Source organism: Choloepus didactylus, chromosome 8 (assembly GCF_015220235.1).
Source record: "Choloepus didactylus isolate mChoDid1 chromosome 8, mChoDid1.pri, whole genome shotgun sequence".
In the NCBI taxonomy this organism is placed as follows: domain Eukaryota; kingdom Metazoa; phylum Chordata; class Mammalia; order Pilosa; family Megalonychidae; genus Choloepus; species Choloepus didactylus.
This window is the reverse complement of record NC_051314.1, coordinates 34,433,333-34,455,478: the sequence shown is the minus strand read 5'-3', so window position 1 is coordinate 34,455,478 and position 22,146 is coordinate 34,433,333. Positions and strand designations below refer to the sequence as shown.

Sequence of the window (22,146 nt, the reverse complement as noted above, 5' to 3'; positions counted from 1 at the left end):
TATTAATTCTAGAATGTTTATTTAAAACTAATCAGTTCTATGCTTTATAGTAATGTTTAGAATATATCCCCAAACTGGGCTCTCCTTATACCATAGTAATTGGGAAGGAAACATTTGTTGAGACTCTGCTGTAAGCTTGATACTTTCACATATAAGAAACTGGACTTTGCCATACAATTTCTTGTCCCCTCCTATCCATCCTCCAAACGGTAGGCAGACTGCTCTCTAAAAATGCAAATGTGATCATGTCACTCCTCAGTTTAAAAACCCTCAATGGTTTTGAAGCATTTTAACACAGCCTCCAGGGCCCTTTATAAATCTGGCCCTTTCTACTTCTCTAGTCATTTAATAATACACGATTAGTTTTCTATGGCTGCTGTAGCAAATTACCACAAACTTGGCACAATTTTATTATCTTACAGATAATACAGATTACACAAATTAATCTTCTTACAGTTGGGTAGATCAAAAGTTTGACATGATCTCACTGGGTTAAAATCAAGGTGTCTGCAGGGCACACATTCCTTTCTGGAGGCTCTAGGGAAAAATCCATGTCTTTGCCTAGTCATTTCTGGAGGCTGCCCATTTTCCCCAGCTCATGGCCCCTTCCTCCATCTTCAAAGCCAGCAATGTCAGGCCGAGTCCTTCTCAAGCTGCCACCTCTCTAGTTCTCACTTCCAATTCCCTCTCCCACTTTCAAGGACCCTTGTGATTATACTGGACCCCGTGCAACAATGCAGGATAATCTCTCATCTGGAGGTTGGCTGATCAACAACCTTACTTCTCCTTTGCCATGTAACATTAACACATTCACAGGATCTGGAGATTAGGACACAGACTACTTTGGGGAGCCATTATTCTATACATCACAAATTCCTGACACCTACTGGATGTTTTTCCTCAGTCAGGAAATATGCTAAGCCCTCACATGGATTATCTCATTTTTTTTTCATAACAACCCCATGAGGCAGGCACTTTGCAGATGACGAATCTGAGGTACACCCAGAATGGATAAGTGATTTTGAAAGTCTGACCACAGCACCAGGGCTCATTACCACCCTGCCCTGCTCTCCCTCCCTTCACTCTCCATGCTCCAGCCATACCAACCTACCTTTACCTCCTACCCTTCTCAGGGCCTTTACACAAATTGTTTCTTCTGCCTGAACACTCTCTCGCCACTTGCCTCCTTTAAACTCCTACTCATCCTCAACTGAAGCGTTACCAATTTCCTCAGGGAAACTTTCCCTGACCCCTCCAGACTAGGTCAAATCCCTTTGTCTTTACAGCATTTATTACAATTTATAAATATTATATTCATCTGTGTATTTAATATACATCTCCCTACATGGGCATATCTATTTTGCTCACTCTAGTCCCTTCAGAGCCCAGCATAGTGCATGACATTTTCATGTCTCTTTCCCCAGTCTGACTGCAATGCTGCTCTCAAACTTTAGCATGCACAAGAATTGCCTGAAAAGCCTGTTAAAAAGTTTCTGACTATGTAGACCTTGGGTGGGTTGCTTACTTCTAGTTTCTCTAACAGAACAATCCCACAGTAACCAAGCAAGAAAATCAAAGTTAAAATTTCTCCTCTGCTGGCCAAAAACTAGCACAAATGGAACAAATCAATAAATCAATCAAAATGGAAGTGGCCAGAAAGGCAGTGCTGCCTGCTCTCTGACACTCGCTGACTTGATACGTACATGTGAGAAATTAGCATAGAATATCAATGATGCCTGTGGATTATATCATTTGCAGGTCCAACTGGGCATGCTTTTATCACTTTAAAATTTTTTCTTTTAATTTTAACGTGAAGACAACCTACTATCATTGATATCACTGCTACATCATCAAAGTCAACCAACCATGTAGATCAGGAAACACTAACAAAATGCCCAAAATAATCTATAGATTTCTTCCCTCTGGCAAACAGCCTCCTCAAAGTTACTTTTAAAAATTCATGTGTGTACAAGGTAGCTTTACTTTTTATCACCACTATAAAATGTTCTCCAAACCTTTAGACAGCTATTTTCTAAATTACTCAAGTCATAAGGGAGATAAAGCAAGATTGTGAATCATCAGTTACATCCATCACCATCATTAAAATTCAAATCTAATAGTAGAGGGAAATGACATCTTCCTTTATAAAAGAAAAACAGTACATTATATTAGTATAAATAATTCAGTCTCTATCAGCTTGCAAGTTTAATGGACACACTTACCTCTTTGAGAGCAGCTGGGATTTTCTTCTGTTTCCTCCCTGATGGAATACTATGTAAGACTGATGATAAGGCACTTGAAGGAGATTTATGATTTCCGGGAGAGCCAATCTTAGGGGAGTACTGGTGATCTAAAACAAATCAGGTATACTTATGTAGCCAATGATAAGCATTCGGCAATTCAATTTAATTCAAATCAATAAACACTGTTGTATAAAATATCCCTACAATGATATTCAAGAAACTGATAATACTGATGACCTCCAGGAAAGGAAAATGGATGGCTGGGAGTTGAGGGGAAGACTTCTCACTGTCTATGCTTTCATGTATTTTAAAAATTAACTATGGTAAAATATATGTAATAAAAATCATTTTAACCATCTTAAGTGGACAATTCTTTGACATTAAGTATATTGTCAATTCTGTGTAACTTTCACCACTATCTATTCATATTATTTTCATCATCTCAAACCAAACTCATACTCCTTTAGAAATAATTCCCCATTTTCCCCGTCTCATCACCTTTGGTAACCACTACTCTGCTTTCTGTCTCTATGAATTTACTTATTCTAAGTATTTCATACAAGAGAAATCATACAATATTTGACCTTTTGTTTCTGCCTTATTTCACTCAACCTGATGGCCTTCAAAGTTCATCCAAGTTGTAGCATATCCTAGCACTTCACTTCTTTTTATGGCTGAATAATATTCTGTTGTATGGATATACCATATTTATTTAACCATTCATCTATTGATGGACACTTGGATTACCTCTACTTTTTGACTATTGTGAATAATGCTGTGATGAACCCTGGTATACAAATATCTGTCCAAGTCCCTGCTTTCAATTCTTTTGGGTATATATAGCTAGGAGTAGAATTGCTAGGTCATATGGTAATTCTGTTTAACTTTCTGAGGAACCGCCAAACTGTTTTCCACAGTGGCTACACAATTTTATATTCCCACCAACAATGTAGGAGGGTTCCAACTTCTCCACATCCTCATTAATGCTTGTTACTTTTAGTTTTTTTTTTTTTTTTCATAATAGGTACCCTAGTGGGTATGAAATAGTGTCTCATTGTAGTTTAAATTTGCATTTCTTTAATGGCTAATATTAAGCATCTTTTCTTACACTTACCAGCCATCTGAGTATCATCTTTAGAGAAATATCTATTCAAATCATTGGCCCATTTTTTAATTGGCTTGTTTGTCTTTTTGTTGTTGAATTATAGGATTTCTCTGTATATTCTGGATATTAAGCCCTTATCAGATATATGGTTTCCAGATATTCTGTTGGTCGTCTTTCTAGTCTAGCCAGTCCTCTAGCGATAAGAAGTAGCTAATTCAAAGCAGTGATCAATGATTAAACCACATACACCTGGATTTTGGAGGACTAAGTCCTTATTATCCCATCCAGGCACCAGCAAGCTGCACCAGGAGCCCAGGCTGCAGTCCCCTCTGCTCCATGCCACGCTCTTGCGGGGTGGCAGATGGTAGCTGTTGCAGAGATGATGAAACTCATTGATATTTACTGTAATTTACCACCTCTTCCTGGATGTACACAGTGTTCCAATAGACTCCAGAGTTTCAAAATAGTTGATTCAGACAGTTCCTGCCAGTTCAATAGTTGTTCTGGTAGAAGGACTGATTCCTGGAACTTCCTACTCTGCCGTCTTCTCACAATCCTGCCCCTATGCTTTTATGTTTTTTGAATGTTAAACCATGTGAAAGGATTACCCTTTTGTGCCTTTAGAATTCTGATATATATGAATATACAACCAACACAAAAAGATAAACACAAAAACAAAAACAAAACCCACCCCTACTGATTTTTTAAAAAAAAGTCCTAACAAAATTGTTTAGTATCTAGATAGTAGACCAAATAGTAACATTATAATAAACAACGTGCTAGACAAGTGGCTACAGGGACACATGAGGAAACAATGAATCCTGACCGAAGGTTCAGGGAAAGCTAGGAAGAGAATCTGATATTTAAGTTAGCCATTAGAGCATAAGAGGAGGAAGAACACTGTAGGAAGAGAAGTGTGAAATTAATCATCTATTTGCAGAATAATGAGGCTCAAAAAAGGCTGGATGTAAGAAACTTTAACTGTTGTTTAGGCAGTGGAAAATCAAAGGCTCTTTATGCAGGGCAGTGACATGAACAGATTGAAGATTTAGAAAAATAAATCTAGTGGCAGCAACGTGGAGGGATTTTCAGCAGGAAAGCCAGTTAAGAAATTATTATAATAGTCCAGACCAGAGATAATGAAGATCTTCATTAGTGCTGAGATAGAGAAATCAAGACAAAGATGTTTTCAGGGACAAATCTGACAAGATTTAATGACCAAAATGGTGTGAGCAATGAGGGAGAATGATTCAATGATGAATTTTGGGTGTTTGAAGCTTATACTGTACACCCAGAGAGCAAAGATAATAATGGATGTGACTTCTAGGAAAATGTATCCAGACAGTAACAAACAAATTCATCTCTAAGTACCTGGAGTCTGAAATGACATGTTGCCTAGTTTTATTCACTCAGATATTCCCATTTGCTATTGAAAAGTTACTCCATGGAAATGGAAGGTAATCTTTGTAACATTTAGATCCTGTTGGTTTCACAAATTTAACTAAAGATTACTTCCCAAAGTACAGACCCGAACAGTCCTGCTAGCTACATACACCTTAATTGTAGAGATGAACTGGGGTCATGCAAATAACGAGTGGGTGGATATGATGTGTCATTTTGTATTTAGTCAAAGAGCTGTGTATTCAGATGTACAATAAAACCTCACTAAACCAGTCCAAGTGTCTAGAATTAGGCAAACAAAATCCCACCTACTATATTTCCACAGAGAATTGATTTACAGATATATAAGAATGATGTATAATCAGCACACTGTTAGTGGAACCAGAAACTTGAAATTACTTGGAAGTTAAAATTCCCTTTCAACTGTGTTAACATCCTGTAGTCACGTTTCTACAATTTATTTTCTTAACAAAACCTTTTTCAAAGAGTAGAAATAAACTGCAGTCTGACCTCTCTTGGAATTACAACAAAATATGGGTTAAGAAAGCTTAATACTAAATTTCAGACCAGTATCACAGCAATCATATTGCTAAAATGCCTAAAATAATTTAATTAGAAGGCTGTTTGAAAACATCTAGGAAATAAAGGAATTTTTGTTTAAACTATTAATTATATATTACCTAATTTTTGAAGTTCTTGGAAGCAATGTTCACATACTCTTGCTGGTTGATTTTTCAGATAATCTAAGCCATACTTATTTGATGAACAAGCTTGACATACAATCTGAAAACAAACTGGAATTATTTCAATAAAAATAACCTTTGTTTCCAAACCATAAACTATGTTGCAATTTATAGCACTGCCTGCTTTTCAAAACCTTTCACAGTCACTGAATCCACTTAATCTCCATACCAACTCTATGGAGTTCAGACATGCAGTGAACTAATACATAGTAGCACACTTGAAAGATGAGGAGACCACAGATTACTGCAGTGTTTACTAAATATAATAAAATACTAAGTGAGTTAATGTATGCAAAATATTTCTAACAGTAACTGGCATGCAAGTCCTAGGTTAACTGCACTTATCCTTGTTGTCATATCGTCATCATCGCAGCTGTAATGACTGTCTCTGCTGCTCTTCTAGCAAGTATAGGGCTCTGTACAAATGCTCTCCATATAAGACCTTGTTTAATCTTTAAAGTAACTCTGACGTAGTTGTCATTATGCTTATTTTACTCATGAAGTCATGAAAGCTTAGAAGTGATAACTTCAACAATGAAAGTTCCCCCTACTAAATAGTAGGTCATCTGGTTAAATGCAGTTTAATTAACTATGCAGAAATGCAAGGGTATATTTAATTATGAATTTGTGTGTGTGTGTGTGTGTGTTTTTAATGAACATTATCTATTACTGACATTTTAAAGTATTCTTGGGGTGGAAGGGAGGAAGTTCCTTAACAAGATTTCTCCCCTAAATATAATTAAAGAAAACATTATCCATGATTCAATTTCTTCTTCTTTTCTAATACTACATTGGTTTTTGAGAGGAATCCGCTAGCTCACTGGAGATATCAAAAATCACAAGGGAGATGAGCGTTGTCCTCTCCAACCTTTCCACAGGCCCGGCAATGGTGTCGTCTCCAGGTCAGCGTAAATTCACTTGTGCAGATCATGCACATTGTGGCTCTGGTGTCAGGAATCCAGATGGGTGCCTTTGATCCAAGGGGACTGACTTCCTCTTTTTTTTCTGAGTCTGCCTGGGGAAGGAAAATGACTTCTGATTATCTCCATGCACACTGTCAGCTGCAGAGTCAAGATGTTTTCATTTGGCCTTGGTGTCTCACAGTGCTGATGGTATCATAAAGGATGTGGGATGACATATAGGCTATTATTTTTTTCATGTTCCCAGGACACAAAGATAAGCTACATTCTAAAAATCCGCTAATGCAAAATTAACTTAAAAAGATGCCTATGGTAATGGGATGACAGGTGATTATTTTCTTCCTTAAAGTATTTTTTTATTTTCTAAATTTTCAATTTTCTATAATTAGGATTTATAACTAGGAAAAAATATGTATATGTTATATGCTATCACAGACTTATAGTTAGACATTAATAAAAGGATAATTAACTGAAATTATACACACATTTCTAACCCTTCTTTGAAACACATGTTTTTCTAAATCCCTGTGAAAAGTTTCTTTAAAGTAAAAACTGTTTGAAATGCACAGGATGAAAAAAAGAAAAAAAGGAAGAAAAGACAATACCTCATCAAGACTCCTACTAGGACAGAATGTGATTCTTTTCTTTGCATATTCCTCTATTGACCTGGAAATTGCTTCTAGCCATTCATCCCTTTCTGTGGCAGAACTGTTGGGGGCAAAAGAAGATTCCATCAATCAGATGTCAGCTTTCATGTTTTGCCTCTTACTTCTTTTCCTTCTCCCATGGCAACAGATTCCACCACCCTCCCACAATACCAGCTAAAGGCACCAATAATCAGAGTTGGTATTAAATAAACCATGGCATTTTAGCAAATACAATGCTTTTTTTCTTTCAAAAAGTACTGTTCTACAGCAAATGGCTTTTCAAGTCTCTACTAAATTTGTAAGTATTTTAGTTTAAGAGATATCATACAATTAATAATCTTGATTATTATAAGCCAAGGAGTTTCCTAGACATAATCATAGAATTTAAAAATATTCCAAAGAATCAAGTTTCATATCCCAATTTACAGCATGGAATACAAAATATTTTTAGATTATTAAATATTACTAAAAATTTTGGGAAACAACAGTGGGGTAAAGAGGGACATCGGTATCACAAAACAAGATGTTGAAAGAGCGGTTAATAATAAGGGAAAGAGCCTGCAGTAGTTGTCAGAACTCCTTTACCTATTCAGCCGACCAAGTTTTCTTGCCCTACACCCAATTCATCAGGAGTCGTCTTAGACTGAAATCTAGATGGGAATGAGCCAAATAGAGGAAAGCCTGTTTACAGCAGGGCATTCCTGTTCTGTCTTTTTCTGCAATCATGCCCTCCCCACCCAGAAAAATCTGAGATAACTCTGAGTCAACACTGCACAACACATTTATAATACCATTGTTTCAATTTTGTTTTGCATATTCAAAACTAGGAGACATATTTTAGGTGTTATATATATAAATATAAATAAATATATAAAAGTATATGTGTATGTGGAGAGAAAGAGAGATTAATAATTTAAAGTTCTATTATAGTAAAATACAATCCATCATAATAATGGTCCTGTGATTGTGTAAGACAATGTCTATATTTCTTAGACATCTTAGAATGACCTGATATCTGCAATTTGTTTTAAAATACTTAAAAAGAAAATAGGAAAATCTGTGGCAAAATCTTGATAATTTTTGAGTCTGACAGTTTGAATATGTGGTTTAATTGTATGACTAATTTTAAGTATATTTGGGCTTTTTCATAATATTTTTAAAATTAAAAAATCCATCATAATTACTGATAAGTATAGTCATATTTTGCTGCATCTTGAAGAACCCAGAATAGGTCAGAGACACTCCATCCACTCCCCCCGCCCCCCAATAATCATTCTCAGAAATGTACTCAACTACTAAATGGCTTAAGTGCCATTTAGAATACACTCATGTGGATATAGAAAAAAAGAAGAAATCCAGTTTACAAATAAAATTTAAAAATGAGTGTATTTCTCAGATTTTCATTATAGGCAAAGAAAAAAACAGAAATAACCATTCCCCCTTCTCTAAACCAAATAAAACCAGCATCACCTATCCTAAATTCTACCATTACTGCCACAACCAGCTACCACTGAACACTAAGTACATGTCAGCAAACTGCTAAATGCTTTGCAAATGCATTTAACATCACCTCTCTTCCTCAAAGGTACCCCATAGACTATCTATGGGATCTTACCATCCCTCCTCTTCCCCAGAACATCACTGCTCACCATCACCATTACAGATGAAGAAACTGTAGAAGCAGTGTTAGATAATCTGCTTTAGACAGCAGACTACTAAGTGATGAGCCAGCATCAGTAGTTACCTGGTGTGGTTCAGGACTGACCCACCAGGTCACCTCTGGCCTCTGTCCATGTTCTCTGAAGACCGATGCCATGAAAATAAATACTCAGGCTTCTAAGAAAACATTCATAAAATATTATGCCCCCTCCCTCCCCCATTTTTTACTGGAAGAGGTAACAGAAAGCAGAAAGGCAGATGGCTAATTTGAGAATTGCCGTCTGATTTTTCTGGAGCCCTGAAAGCATGTGGTATGTGAATCAACTGTGCAAATCATGTCACATACGCTCTTCTTTCATTTAATCATTCCTGGCCCGCTCCTGTATGGGGTTCTGCCAAAACAATGTTTACCAGCTTTTGATAACACATTTCTCACAGACCACACACATTTGGCCACAGCACAGCATCGAGTCACATTTGCCCACTGCATCAACTGGATACATTCTAGGTCTCCCTTTATAACATGGAAGAAGAATCAGTCTTCCGGATCAAAAACAGTTAAACTAAATATTATTTTCTTTACAGAACAGGTACAATACCAGGAAGTAACACTGTATCAAATAAGTCCCATTTGCCTCAGAAAACCTACCAAGAGAAGAAATGTCTGGTGTGTTAGACCTTGCCACACCATTTACCACTTGTACTAACTGTGGAAAGTTACTCTGAGGTTGAAAGGCCAATTAAACTCATTTCAGTAACATTTATTGGGTGCCTGTTAAGGGCCAGGAACTAAAAATATACCTCACTTATAAGTTCTCACCTCTAATTGATGTGAGATGTAGAAACAAATAACATACAATATAATAAATGTAAGGTACATAAATAACACAGAAGTTATAAATTATCTTATTGAGGGCAGAGGATCAGGGTAGCAGGGAAGGCTTTACAGAGTGATGACTAAGTTAGGATTTGCAGCACTACAAACTGCTTCCTTGATGGCTCCATTTTTATGTTTCATAGGTATCTCAAATTCAACACTCATGTCTGAAACTAAAGTCATGATTTCTCCCTCAGAAGTTCAGTCAGTGAACCCCATCACAGTGAACTGCACCACCACCCAATACACTATACAATTTGGAGGAGGCTCCCTTAATACATCTCTCTTTCTCTCACACCCATGCCCAACTAATCACCTCCTTAGTCCCCCTACCAACCCACTCTGCACATAACAGCCAGATAAACTTTAAAATGCCAATCTGATCACATCATTCCCTTGTATAAACACTTTGGTGGCTTTCCATAGCTGTTTGGCTAAAATCCAAAATCTGTAAGCTAGTTCTACCTGATCTGTCCCACTCCTCCTGCCTTATTTTAGGGCCACGCTCCCTCTTGTTCACTATGTTCATGCTGCTTTTCATGTTCCTTGACTATTCCATGCTTTTCAGTTCCTTGACTATTCCATGCTCCTCTTCACCTCTGGACCTTTGTATACATTGTTCCTAATGACCAGGGGCCACTGTCTTTCCTCTTTGCTCAGCCATCTGTGGTGGACTGAATTGTGTGACCCAGTTTAGACATGTTCTTGGTTTTCATACTCATTCTGCTGAGTGTGGACCCACTGTAAATAAAACCTCTTCAAGATGTTACTTCAGTTAATGTGTGGCCTCATGAATCAAGTTGGGCTTCAATCTGGATGACTGGAATTCTTACAGGCAGAGTGAAAGTCAAAAGGAGAGAAGCCAGGAGAGGTCACCACATGCATTGCCATGTGACAGAAAAGCCAAGGACCAAGGATTTCAGGGAGCCAGCCTCAAAGTGCCACGATCTATGGGAAAAAAGCACTGCCCTACTGACACGTCAATTTTGGACTTCCAGCCTGAAAACCGTGAGTCAATAAATTCCCACTGTTTAAGCAAACCCACTGTATGGTATTTGTTTTAGAAGCAGCTAGAAAACTAAACCACCCAACTACCACTTATCCTTTAGATGTCAACATACATAGCAGGCATTTAGGGAAATTATCCCTCACTGCCCCTTCTCCACCAAATCTAGCTCAAGGTCCCTTGTTTTATAGCCTCATAGCCTTGGTACTTTTCCTGTGTACTCCTTAATCAAAATAATAATTAACTGTATTAATATTTGCTAAATATATGTCTTCTCTAATTGAAGTGAAGGAAGGGTCCTTTTAATTCTCATTATATCCCAGTACCTCATACAATGCCCGGCCTAGAGTAGAGGATCCATATTACTTACTGAACTAAGGGATGAATTCCAAGCAAGGGGACTAGCCTGCGCAAGACAGAAGAATAGGATGTGGGCTGGCATGCATGGGGAATCGCAAGCAGAACCATGCTGATGGGACACACAATGCTTGGTGGTATGCGATGGGGAGAGTGAAGGGAGATCAGATTGGTAAGGCAGACAGGAGCCAGATCACAAGAGGCCTTATCCTCTTTACATGTTATACGGTATCTACCTCACCATGGTTGTGGGAACTCAGAAGAAAGACAGCATGGTACACTGGTGGCATTCAATTTGTTAGCTCCCTTTCTCTCACGCTAGTTTAATCTTCCCTTGCAAATTTAGTTTTCCATTATAGAAAACTTTCCCATTTTATGATTTCTCCTGTACCCCAGATTCAATCCATCAGTAATCTTATCAGCTTTACTTGATTCTGTCTACTTCTTACCACTCCAATCTAAGACACCATCATCTATTGCCTCCTATGTGGTCTCCCAATTCCTACTCTAGTACCCGAATGGTCTACCTTTCACAAAGAAGCCATAGTGATCTTTTAAAAATATATATTAGACCATAACCCTCTGATGATCAATTTCACATCACACTTAAAAAGTCCAATGACCTTACTAAGATCTACAAGGTGCTCCCATGATCTGGCCTGTACTGCCCACCCACCTCACCCACCTTGTCTCACATTCAACACTCCCTGACACACTAGGCTTCATTTAAATGGACTTCTTGCTGTTCCTTTCACATACTAAACTCTTTGCTGCCTCCTCCAGGTCTCTGCTTCTTCTAAGAATTTTTCTGATCCTCTTGTTGAAATAGCTCTACCCCATCAGTCCTTATCTGCTCCTCCCATATTATTTGTCAAGTATTCATACATAACACTTAATACTTCAAATTATACATATTTAACCTGATTATTGTGTAGCTTCTCCTCTAGAATGTAAGGGTAGGGACTTTGTACCTTCAGATCCCGGAAAAGTATCTGGCACAGGGCAGATGCTCAATAAATATTTGTTGAATGAATGATTACATTAGACACTCCTCATCCCTGACAACTCCCCTATATGCCAATCTCCAAACAGTGACTCTCTCTCACTAAAGTTATTCCTACTGCAGTAAGTAGTACTCATTATTGAGGACCAGAAACTACTAATAAAAAGGTAAACTGAAGAAGGGGTCTATATTCAAAGAACAATATATAAAATATTTCATACATGATCTTCTCTCCCACTTCTGAAATGAAAACAACATTGATCCACAACTATTGCCCACAAAAGTATTTTTAGTGAAAACCAGTGTTTTGTGAAAGCCAATCCTGCATCTCTGTTACTGCACCAGCAGAAAGGCTTACTTTCTGCTTTTCTTGTGTCTTCTTGGGAAGAATGATTTTTCATCCTGTTCCAAAGTGTCTTGGAAGCCTTATGAAAAGTACTTCCTCAAGAAGGAATTGTAGAGGTAGAGGGCCAGCATAAAACTTCAAATAAGGCTGTCTACTTTCCCTCTCTGAATGCATGATACAAGGGAATGTATAGAATCTCAACAGTGGTGGCTTGGAGCTATGTACTCCAGAAAAAGATATTCTTAAACTTAATCCATTCCCATGGGTATGAACCCATTGTAAATAGGATCTTTTTATGAGGTTACTTCAGTTAAGGTGTGGTCCAATTGACTCAGAGTGGGTCTTAATCCTATTACTAGAGTCTTTTATAAGCAGAACGAAATTCAGACACACAGAAAGCCAAAGGGAGCAACCAGATGCTAGAAGTCAACAGAACCCAGGGAACCCAGGAGAGGCCACCATGTGCACTGCCATGTGACAGAAAAGCCAAGGACCAAGGGCTGCCAGCAACAATCCCCAGAATGCCACAGTCTTCTGGAAGAAATGATTGCTTTTATGATACCTTGATTTTGTACTTCTCCTAGTCTCAAAACTGTGAGTCAATAAATTCCCATTGTTTAAGCCAACCCATAGCATGGTATTTGCTTTCGCAGCCAGGGAACTAAAACATTGACCATAAGGGGGAATAATAAATCCAGAGGTACAAAACTGCATTTAAGGATAAATGAATGAGAAAAATAGACTAAGTCATAAGCAATTAGGATTATTCTTTCAAAGTTACACAAATATAACATAAACCTGTGAGAGTTTATTACACCTGTCTGGTACTAATCTGGAAAAAACATGGATATCCAGATATTTACCTGATAGGCAATCAAAGAAAGAAAGATTTACCATAATTTCATGAATTGTTTACTTTTAATTAATTTCTAATAAAATTTCATTAGGGAACTTAAATGCAATTGAACACTTGACTTTTCTGTAGGCACTCCCTCTCTGGATCTTTGAAAATAACTTTCAATTTTAAGAACCAAGCTCAAGCTCAAGAACCTGCCAGGGGGCTAATGTATAGGGATTTCATATTCTTTGCACTTCCCAGGTGATCAAGAATTTACTTTCATTCTACAAATAATTGATCTGGAGATGCTTTAGGAACCCTAACCCCAAGAATTTTGCTTGGGTTAGTGGATGGGAAATTAAAAGAGAAAAGAAATATAAAATGTTTAGCATTGTGTCTGATGCAGAGTAATAAATAAATCCAGCTACTACTAACATCCTAGCTGCTTCTAGTGTATGAACACAGCTGGAGGCAAACTGCCTGGGTTCAACTACTACTGGTGCTGCTCCTTTCTAACTGGATGGCCTCACCATAAAATGGGTATAAGAGGAGTAACTTATCTCAAAGGGTTGTTGTGAACACTTAATGAATTAATACCTGTGAAGTGCTTTGGATAGTCCTTTCAAGTCAGTGCTACATAAAGTGTTTGCTATTACTTTTATTACATCAAAGGTTGGGTCTGCAAAGAAAGCCACACAAGATTGCTGTGCAGATCTTACAATGGAGCAAGTGGCTGCTGCTCCCTCTCCTCTCACCAGTTAAATCTTGCCAAACATCCACTTAACGCTTCTTTGCCAATAACTCAATAATGCATGTGTGTCCCACTGAATGAGTCATGAGGCTTCAGATTTCCTTACGGCTTCATTTCACTTTATGGTAATATATTCTAATTTGCAGATAAGTCACTTCAGGTTCCATTTGGAGACAAAGTGGTATCATAAAAATAACGGATGTAAAAGCAAAATACCTCAGTTTGTATCCTGGCTTTGCCAGCTATAGACCTTTAAGACAACAACTCACATTTTCTATAACTTAGTTTCCTTGCTTTTAATATGAGATGACACCTACCTCCCAGGTTCGTCATGACCTTTACACGATATGTGAAAACTTCCTAGTAAACTATAAAGGACCAGATGTTTTTAAAAAGCATTATGTCACACTGTAAGAAGATTTGAAATATTCAACTAAAAAGTATGATCAGCAAATCACATTTCAGCATTATTATTCTTATTTAGAGGAACATCTTTATTTTCATGCTTCTAGCACTATATTGCATCAATTTTTAGTCATTTATCTGCCTGGTAAATCCAGAGCAAATTGCAGGGTATTGGGGAGGAAAAGGGGAAAGGGGGAGGGGGAGGGGGAAGGGGAGAGGGGAAAAGGGAGAGGAAGGGGAAGGGGAGGGGAGGGGACGGTGGGAAAGACAAAAGAGAAGAGCAGAAAACAAGTAAGTCTAGTGTGAACCTATTATAAAAAATGCTAGATATCTGACCCCATAATATGAACAAAATCCCATCTCTATCTATATATCTAAATATATATTATATATTATACATTTATAATTTACCTGGCTGAGAGGATGAAGGAACGTTCTACACTTTCAATCTTTATTTCATTCTGATATGCTTCTTGGGTGGGTTTTCTGACCTGGAAGAAAGTACAACAATTTAAGCAAACCTATCCCCTCCTGAAAATCCCATCTCTAAAGAGTAGTGAAATTGTCTAATGCACCTAGCTGCTGACCTCTACAATCAACCTTCCTATCCACTTTTCTCTGCACCACTATTCTGTCATTTACTCTATGCTCCAGATGAATTTAAATATCCATGTACAGGCCCAACTTTCCCACCTCCAGGCCTTTTTTCACACTACTCCCTCCACCTGGAATGCCTTTCCCCACCTCAGCATGGCAAATGTGACCCATCTTTTGAGGCTCATTGCCTCTTCCCCCAAAAAGACTTCCCTGATTCTCCCTCTTAACAATCCCTCTGCCATGCCCCAGCAAAAGCTGCACATTCCTCTTTTTCTGAACTCCCCCAAACTTTAAAAGTGCCATTATAGTGATATTTATTACTGTCTACTCTATAGGTATTTATGTGTAGTGTATTATCTTCTCAACTAGTTGCTAAGCTCTTGAGCATTGTGTGATGGCAAGAAAACCATGCTCGAACCTATCTTGGTACTTTCCACCAAACCTATACCATGTTTTGTTCATAGTAGTTCTCAGTAAATATCCTAAATATACCCTGATGAATGAATTAATGCATGGGGAAAATAAATGCATGAATGAACAAATGAATGCATAAATAGTAACATGTGGAAACAGAAAAGTTAAGGATGTGAGAAAGATGATTATTTTATCGCTTTTTCTCTAAATATATTTGGGTAAAAAATAATTTCTAACAGATGCACAGACCCACCTTCATTCCAGCCAATGAGAGCATGTTGTTTAGTTTATACATCCCAGACTGCACTGGTGTTGTATACAACAGGGCATCATTAAACTGAAAGTAGAAACATTTTACAGGAAAAAGTATGGAAACAATTTTCAATTATAAAGATATGGATAAGAGACAGAAATGGAAGAAAGACTTTTTATTACTAACATAAAATACTTATGCTCTGCTGATGTAAACTAGCACCACCTAGAATGTTTTATTAGTATATTATTTAAAAGATCATTTCTAGAAACTGTGCTTCCTTTCCAAATTCTGTAACAGATTTAATGGTTTCTGAATCCTAAATCCCACTGCAGTGTTATAATCTGTCTCCATAAATAACTTATTAAAACAATTGTTCCAAATTAGAAATGAACTAAATTCAAAAAGAAATAATTTTCCACTTACACATCAAAACAGACTTCATTTCTCTATATTTAAAAAGCAAATAAGCAATACAGCCAAAGATCCCACTAAAACATATATTTCAATGTACTATGCTTATCTGTCATATATAATTATCTCCTTTCATTAAGTAATTATCCCTGCCTTGGACACATCAGAACCACACACGGCTTCTTACCAAGAAAAACATTCGGGGCTGCATGACTTTCCGGGAAAGCTTCATCAGAGTTCCTTCTTTCAGAAAGACCTGATCCATCCAAAGAAATACCCATTTAATACTACCATTATAACACAACTATAATATACATAATATACATATATTTTGCTGCACTATATATATATATATTTTTCTTTTCAACATTCTTTTTTTTTTTTCTTTTTGAGAGAGAAAGGAGGCATAGTTTCCTTGTGATTTTTTAGAGTTATGGTTTCTTTTTAAATCATTAAAGTCATTTATGAATTGGACAAAACAATAAATAATAAATCCAGTAATTGACCAAGCATGCACTTGATCCTAAGGCAAATCCAACATCCTAACAAGTACATTTTGTAATGTGCCTGAATTCATTCCCCAGATCATTTTGTGCTCTGAAGAGCATCAAAATACCAATTTTCTCCCTTCTCTCATAATCCTTTCTTTTTAAATATTTCGTTATTTGGAAATTTAAAATTTTAAATGAAAATGTCTTTAAAGCTGTGTGAGATCAGCTGGTATTGCACAGTAAAATGATCCCATTTAATCAAAGACTCTGTGGGGTCCCTTGCCATTCTCTTAATTGAGTTGGACTTCTTGTCACACTGACTTAAATCATGCATGGTTTTGAATGGCTAGAGGATTCAGAATGGGTCAATGAAGAATAACAATAAAAATCCCTATTTTCACAACTGAAATGAAAAACAGATATAAATGGTACCAAAGACATGATATTAAATTTACAAAAAGCAGTCAAAAATATTTACCCGTCCAGGCTGCACTATTTCATGGTGTCCATTTAAGCTGTACTGAATTTGCATAAGTTTCTGGAAGTTGTCCTACAGAAAGAGAATGCAGAGTGTATGAAGGCCCAGGCTTTTAGGTTCAGCAGTACACCAGCTGCTGAAATCAAGATACTTACTCCTTGTTTCATGGTGTCATTGGCATGGTTGGCTACCTCTATAACAACAGCAAGGGCATCTAAAATAGGTTGGAACAGAAGGTCATTTGGTCATTACCACTGAAACGAACACTTTGCAACATTAAACAATTGTGACAGCAAGTTAGGTAATAGCAATCAATCTCTGATGGAGCTCAATTGGCTGTGCATAGGCACAGATATAGATGATGAGGTTCAGTGAGGGCAAAACCAAGGAAACTCAGGCAAAAACAATATTTATAACAACAATGAAAAAAGAGACTCTAAAGAGACATTATAGATGACATGTATCAATGGTATCAATAGGCTATTTTGTGCTGAGATATGATTATCCTGCTGAAGTTTACAAGGATTAGGATAGGATATCATGTGGAGGCTAAGGACCATCCCAGTATAAACTGCCTTGAGAGAGAAAGATCTTGAAGGAAAAGGATCCTGAGAGGGAGTCAGACTGTGAGAAGTCATCTATTTAAAGTGATCAGAGCTCAGCCTCCTTCTGTCACCAAAAGGTGTGAGTCAGAAATGGCCTCTGCCACATGGACGAAGACTAGACCTTGGGAAATTACAAGCGTTGTATTGTAAGCCAGGATATTTACCTTCATGGGGACTTGTGTTTTATGCTTTTTATTAATCCTTGCCTTTAGCAAAGTGTTTTTGAATGTTTCAACCTTGTCATCTTTGTTACTAGATATTCACAAAAAATATGGTCTTCTGTCTGCTTTTGGGCTACAGTTTTTCTTGACCCAAGGCAGTAACACTCCCCTATGGGACATCTGGACACTGGTAAAGACAAGGTTTGGTTGTCAAATGACTGGGAAGGTCTGCTGGCCTTTAGTGGGTATGAATCAGGTATGCTAAACACTGCAGTACTTGCTACCATCCCGTGCAAAGGATTATCCTGTACGGTATGACAATAGCACTTTTATTGAGAAAAACTGGTAGTGTTAGAGGGAAGACTGCTCTCCTGAAGCTAGTGTGGCTATGATAGTCACCAATAAAGGAACTATATATATAAAAAAGGTCCATTTCTGAAAAAGGCTGAGGATTGTTTGGTCCAAATACTGTATCCTACCAAGAGATTCTGTTTCTAGCACTAAGCTTGGAGGTTTCTGGATTCTTTCAACAGGTATTGTCACCATTATTGAAGAAAAGCAGTGTTTCTGTATAGAGATCCATATATCAGAATTTACTGTACTTGGCACTCTCATCAAGGCAGATATGCAAGAGGTTACCCTGGACACATTCCCTGCTTGCTGGCTTGGTTGGAATCTCCAGTGGGCAGGATAGAGAAGCTTTAGGATTTAATAAACAGATGAACAATAAAGAAGCTGTTATTGGGTCACCAGGCCTCCCAGTTCTGCATTCTCCAATCCATTCTGCAATTCTCTTTCCCTCAAGTCACGCCATTAAGAGGCCCTGGTGACTCACCTCCTTTACACTGAAGCATAGAGACTTGGGACAGATGTTTCTTGATGCCCTAGACCCTAAGATCTGTCTACATATTTACTCTCATTTTCTTCTCACTCATCCTACAAGTCATCTCAAATTTCTCTTCTACAACCTTCGAATTTTTCTCCCTCTTCCAAATGTTCTGCTTAGACTCTGTTCTGCCCAGCACATCCTTAATTTAAGGCAGATTATCTGCTTTTTTCTCTACTTAATGGGTAATATAGCCTTTTCTTATCAATTAGATTACATGTTCACCAAAGACAGAAACTGGTCATACCTTTCCTCCCACCCAAACGACTTGCTTTAAAAAGCCTCTTCAAAAGCATGACACTTGAAAATAGAAAGTGTTAGAGAAAGGAAACTAAAATGATTAGAAGAATGAATAATAATCTCTACAAAATGAGTTAAAAACTTGTGTAACTTTAATCTGAAAAGATTTATTATGCATAAGAATGTGATTAAAATTCATAAAATTAATGGAGTGGACATGGACTTGTTTAACCTGTTTCTGTAGATAAGACCAACAGTACACCTATGACATTTGAAAGAGGTGGTATGGGGATAAATAAAAAGAAGCACCACTATCTTGTACATAATTACACCTTGCATCTTTGTGTGTGTGTATAATACACACATACACACACAGTGGATTATTCCCATGAATGTCTATGACTCCCTTGCATTGTAATGGACTATTTCTTTAAAGTAATACTGGATGATGAGGTGTGGGAGAGTGGTAAGGCTAATGCCCAGTCAATAACAGTGCCGGAATAATATGCTATTTTAGATCTTATCTCTGATTTATATACTTTGGTCACTTCATGGACTCATGACTTTAAAGCTTAAAAGGAACTTGGAGAACATCTGTTTTAATCCCTGCTTTTTAAAGATGAAGAAATGAACATCTAGGGAAGATAAATTTACCACGGACACAGAGTGATGGAATGTGGGCAGGCAGGTGACGTTTCTTGACCCTCGGCCATGCAGGGTCCATTCTCTTAGGGGCTGACTCTCATGGCAGGCAGGCTGAGGGGCTATGACCTCACCTTCCTCCAGCACCACTCTGCCACTTTATTTCCATTTTAATATGCCCCAAATCATGTTGAAAAAGGGAGTTTATTCTTATGAATAGAATAGTTTTGTATATGAGCTTTATTACCACAAAATTTATTTTTGTTACCCCAAAAATTATTTACCTTGAGTGTCTCTATAATCTCCAGAGTCTTCTAAGAGATTCTTCAAATAATCTAGAAAAGAAAAAATTTTATAGTGTTTGATACAATAAATCATTGAGCCTAAAACACTTATCTTTCTTATGTGAGGCTTCAGTCTTGTTTATTAACACACATGCTACTCCAACTTGTGACAACTTTCTAAAAACGTAAATGAATAAAGCCTTGAGATCAATTTGAATAAAGACATAATATTGGAGCTGGAAGGAGTCTTAGAGATCATGGCAGCCATTTTAGAGATAAGGCGTCAGATTACAGTATAGTGTCTCACCTAAGTGGCACAAGGTCTTTGTGATAGAGCCAGAATTGAATCCAGGTCACCTGATGCCCAGTCCAGCTCTTTTACCCCAGCACACATGAACAACACACATAAAATAATTAATTTTGAGATCAGACATATACCTGGTGCAAAATTCTAAACTAGATAATAGATTGAAAGCCTACGATACTGCTTAGATTTTCAACAGCTAACAATGCCCAGAATACCACAGGAACTTAATACATGTGTCTAGACCAATGGTTCTCAAAAGGGAATGAATTTGTCCCCCACAGGGCATTTGACAATGTTTAGAGACATTGTTGGTTGTCACAACTGGGGGGAAGGAGTACTACTAGCATCTACTGGTTACAGACCAGGTACCCTACTAAACATCCTACAAAGCACACGACAGCTTCACAACAAAATATTATCTAACCCAAAATGCCAAAAGGGCCAAAGTTGAGAAATCTTGATCTAGAAGAAGATAGTCTGTAAATAAGCAATATGGTGTATAATGGTTCATGTTGCATGGGAAAAAAACCTCATATACAATTTCAAGGAAACACTTCCTTCTCTGTTTACAAATCTATTAGCTTCCTATTACCTACCAAATTACTACAAATTCCCTGGCATTCCCTTACTCTGGCTTTTAAAATCACCCACTGCCAGGCCTCATCAACTTTTCTGACTCTGTCTCTTACTACTGCCTAACACAGCCCCTTTGCTCTTACCAATCTTGATTCTGCGTGATTCCTGAAACACTTTCCATGCGTTCCCTGGCTCCCCACCATTTATCCCTAGTGTTCCCTTCTTATGAAATACCATTTTCTGTCTCTGAATCTCATCTCAAATTCCTTTTCTCCACAAAATTTTCCATTTGAAGGGAGTATTTTCTCCCTTGGAATAATGTTGCTGGCAGTTACTCACTTTATGCCTTCAATCATTTTCTTGTTCTTTAGACTCAAAGCTCCTTGTGGATAGGTCCTATATCTCGTTCACCTTTCGTTCACAGTACTTAGTAAGGGGCTTTGTGTGTAAGGATAATAAATGCCTAATAAATAAGAATTAAATTATTTTTGGACAGGTTTGTGTCTTAGTTTAGGTAAAAGGCAACAAAACCTTAAAACAAACTAATGCCAATGGGAGTAGAGAAAATGGGAGAATGAGAGGCATGCTAAGAGACTGAATGCGTATTTATCAGACCCAATCTCCATTTAGCAATATTATGGAAATGATATAATTTCATTCCATGAATTTATCAAGTCCTGCTCAAAGGTACAAAGGGAAATTTAGTTGTTCATGTCAGGTTTTCAATCTTAATAGATGACATGAACACACAGTCACCCAATTGCTGAAATTTCTTACATTTTTGAGACAGATATCCAAGAGCCTGTGTGAGTCCAGGCACGCACAATGTAAATATCAGGCACTGGCAATAAGCCATGGTGAGATATCATCTAGGACCACATTAAGCTTCCCTGCAGCACAGCACAGCACAGTTCCATCTTGCCAGAAACAGATACCAGCAATTTAGATCTTAAAGTTATCTGAATTCATAAGTTCTAACCAAATAGATAAGAAAATCACAAAAATTAAGAAAATACATTGATTATACATTATATTACCCTCACCTGGAGATGAAGAATTTTCTTAAACTCACTGTGACCCCACTCAGAATGGATTCCATATATAAGCCATGTTTGGTGAGTCTAATCATTTAACCTTTCTATGGCTGGGAGTGAAAGAGTTGAGAAAAAAAACATTCTCTTCTTATTAGAAGTTCTCAGTGCCTAAGCAACCTCATTAATCAAAAGTAAATTTTCCTCATGCCTTTTGTCAGCTCAAGAGTATGAAAAGGAAATAGCAGATTTATGGGGAGTTCATATTTTGTCTTCAATCCTTGATCTTTAATACAGAAGTAAATCCATGCAGATTGAGGCATTTCTCTAAACCAAGAGATCATTGTAAGATGTCTGTATTAGGAAATCCTGACCTCAGCAACACTGTGCTGGGCATGATAAGCTTCTGAGTTGCATTTTCTTTGCTGGACTCAAACTCAGCTACAAACATGTCAACCTGAACATT

General features: G+C 37.4%; 1 protein-coding gene across 2 annotated transcripts in view; it reads right to left on the bottom strand.

Moving 5' to 3' along the window:
* The window catches only part of FGD6 (FYVE, RhoGEF and PH domain containing 6), a 140,603-nt gene that overhangs the window by 12,385 nt on the left and 106,072 nt on the right, over positions 1-22,146 (bottom strand). For both annotated transcript variants that reach the window (XM_037846275.1, XM_037846276.1), the window contains exons 9-18: positions 19,767-19,817; positions 17,104-17,162; positions 16,949-17,020; positions 16,167-16,235; positions 15,566-15,649; positions 14,713-14,792; positions 7,018-7,120; positions 6,361-6,507; positions 5,430-5,532; positions 2,223-2,350 (exon numbers count right to left, since the gene is read on the bottom strand). In XM_037846275.1, the coding sequence (XP_037702203.1) occupies positions 2,223-2,350; positions 5,430-5,532; positions 6,361-6,507; positions 7,018-7,120; positions 14,713-14,792; positions 15,566-15,649; positions 16,167-16,235; positions 16,949-17,020; positions 17,104-17,162; positions 19,767-19,817 (896 nt within the window). The remainder of the gene's footprint in view (positions 1-2,222; positions 2,351-5,429; positions 5,533-6,360; positions 6,508-7,017; positions 7,121-14,712; positions 14,793-15,565; positions 15,650-16,166; positions 16,236-16,948; positions 17,021-17,103; positions 17,163-19,766; positions 19,818-22,146) is intronic.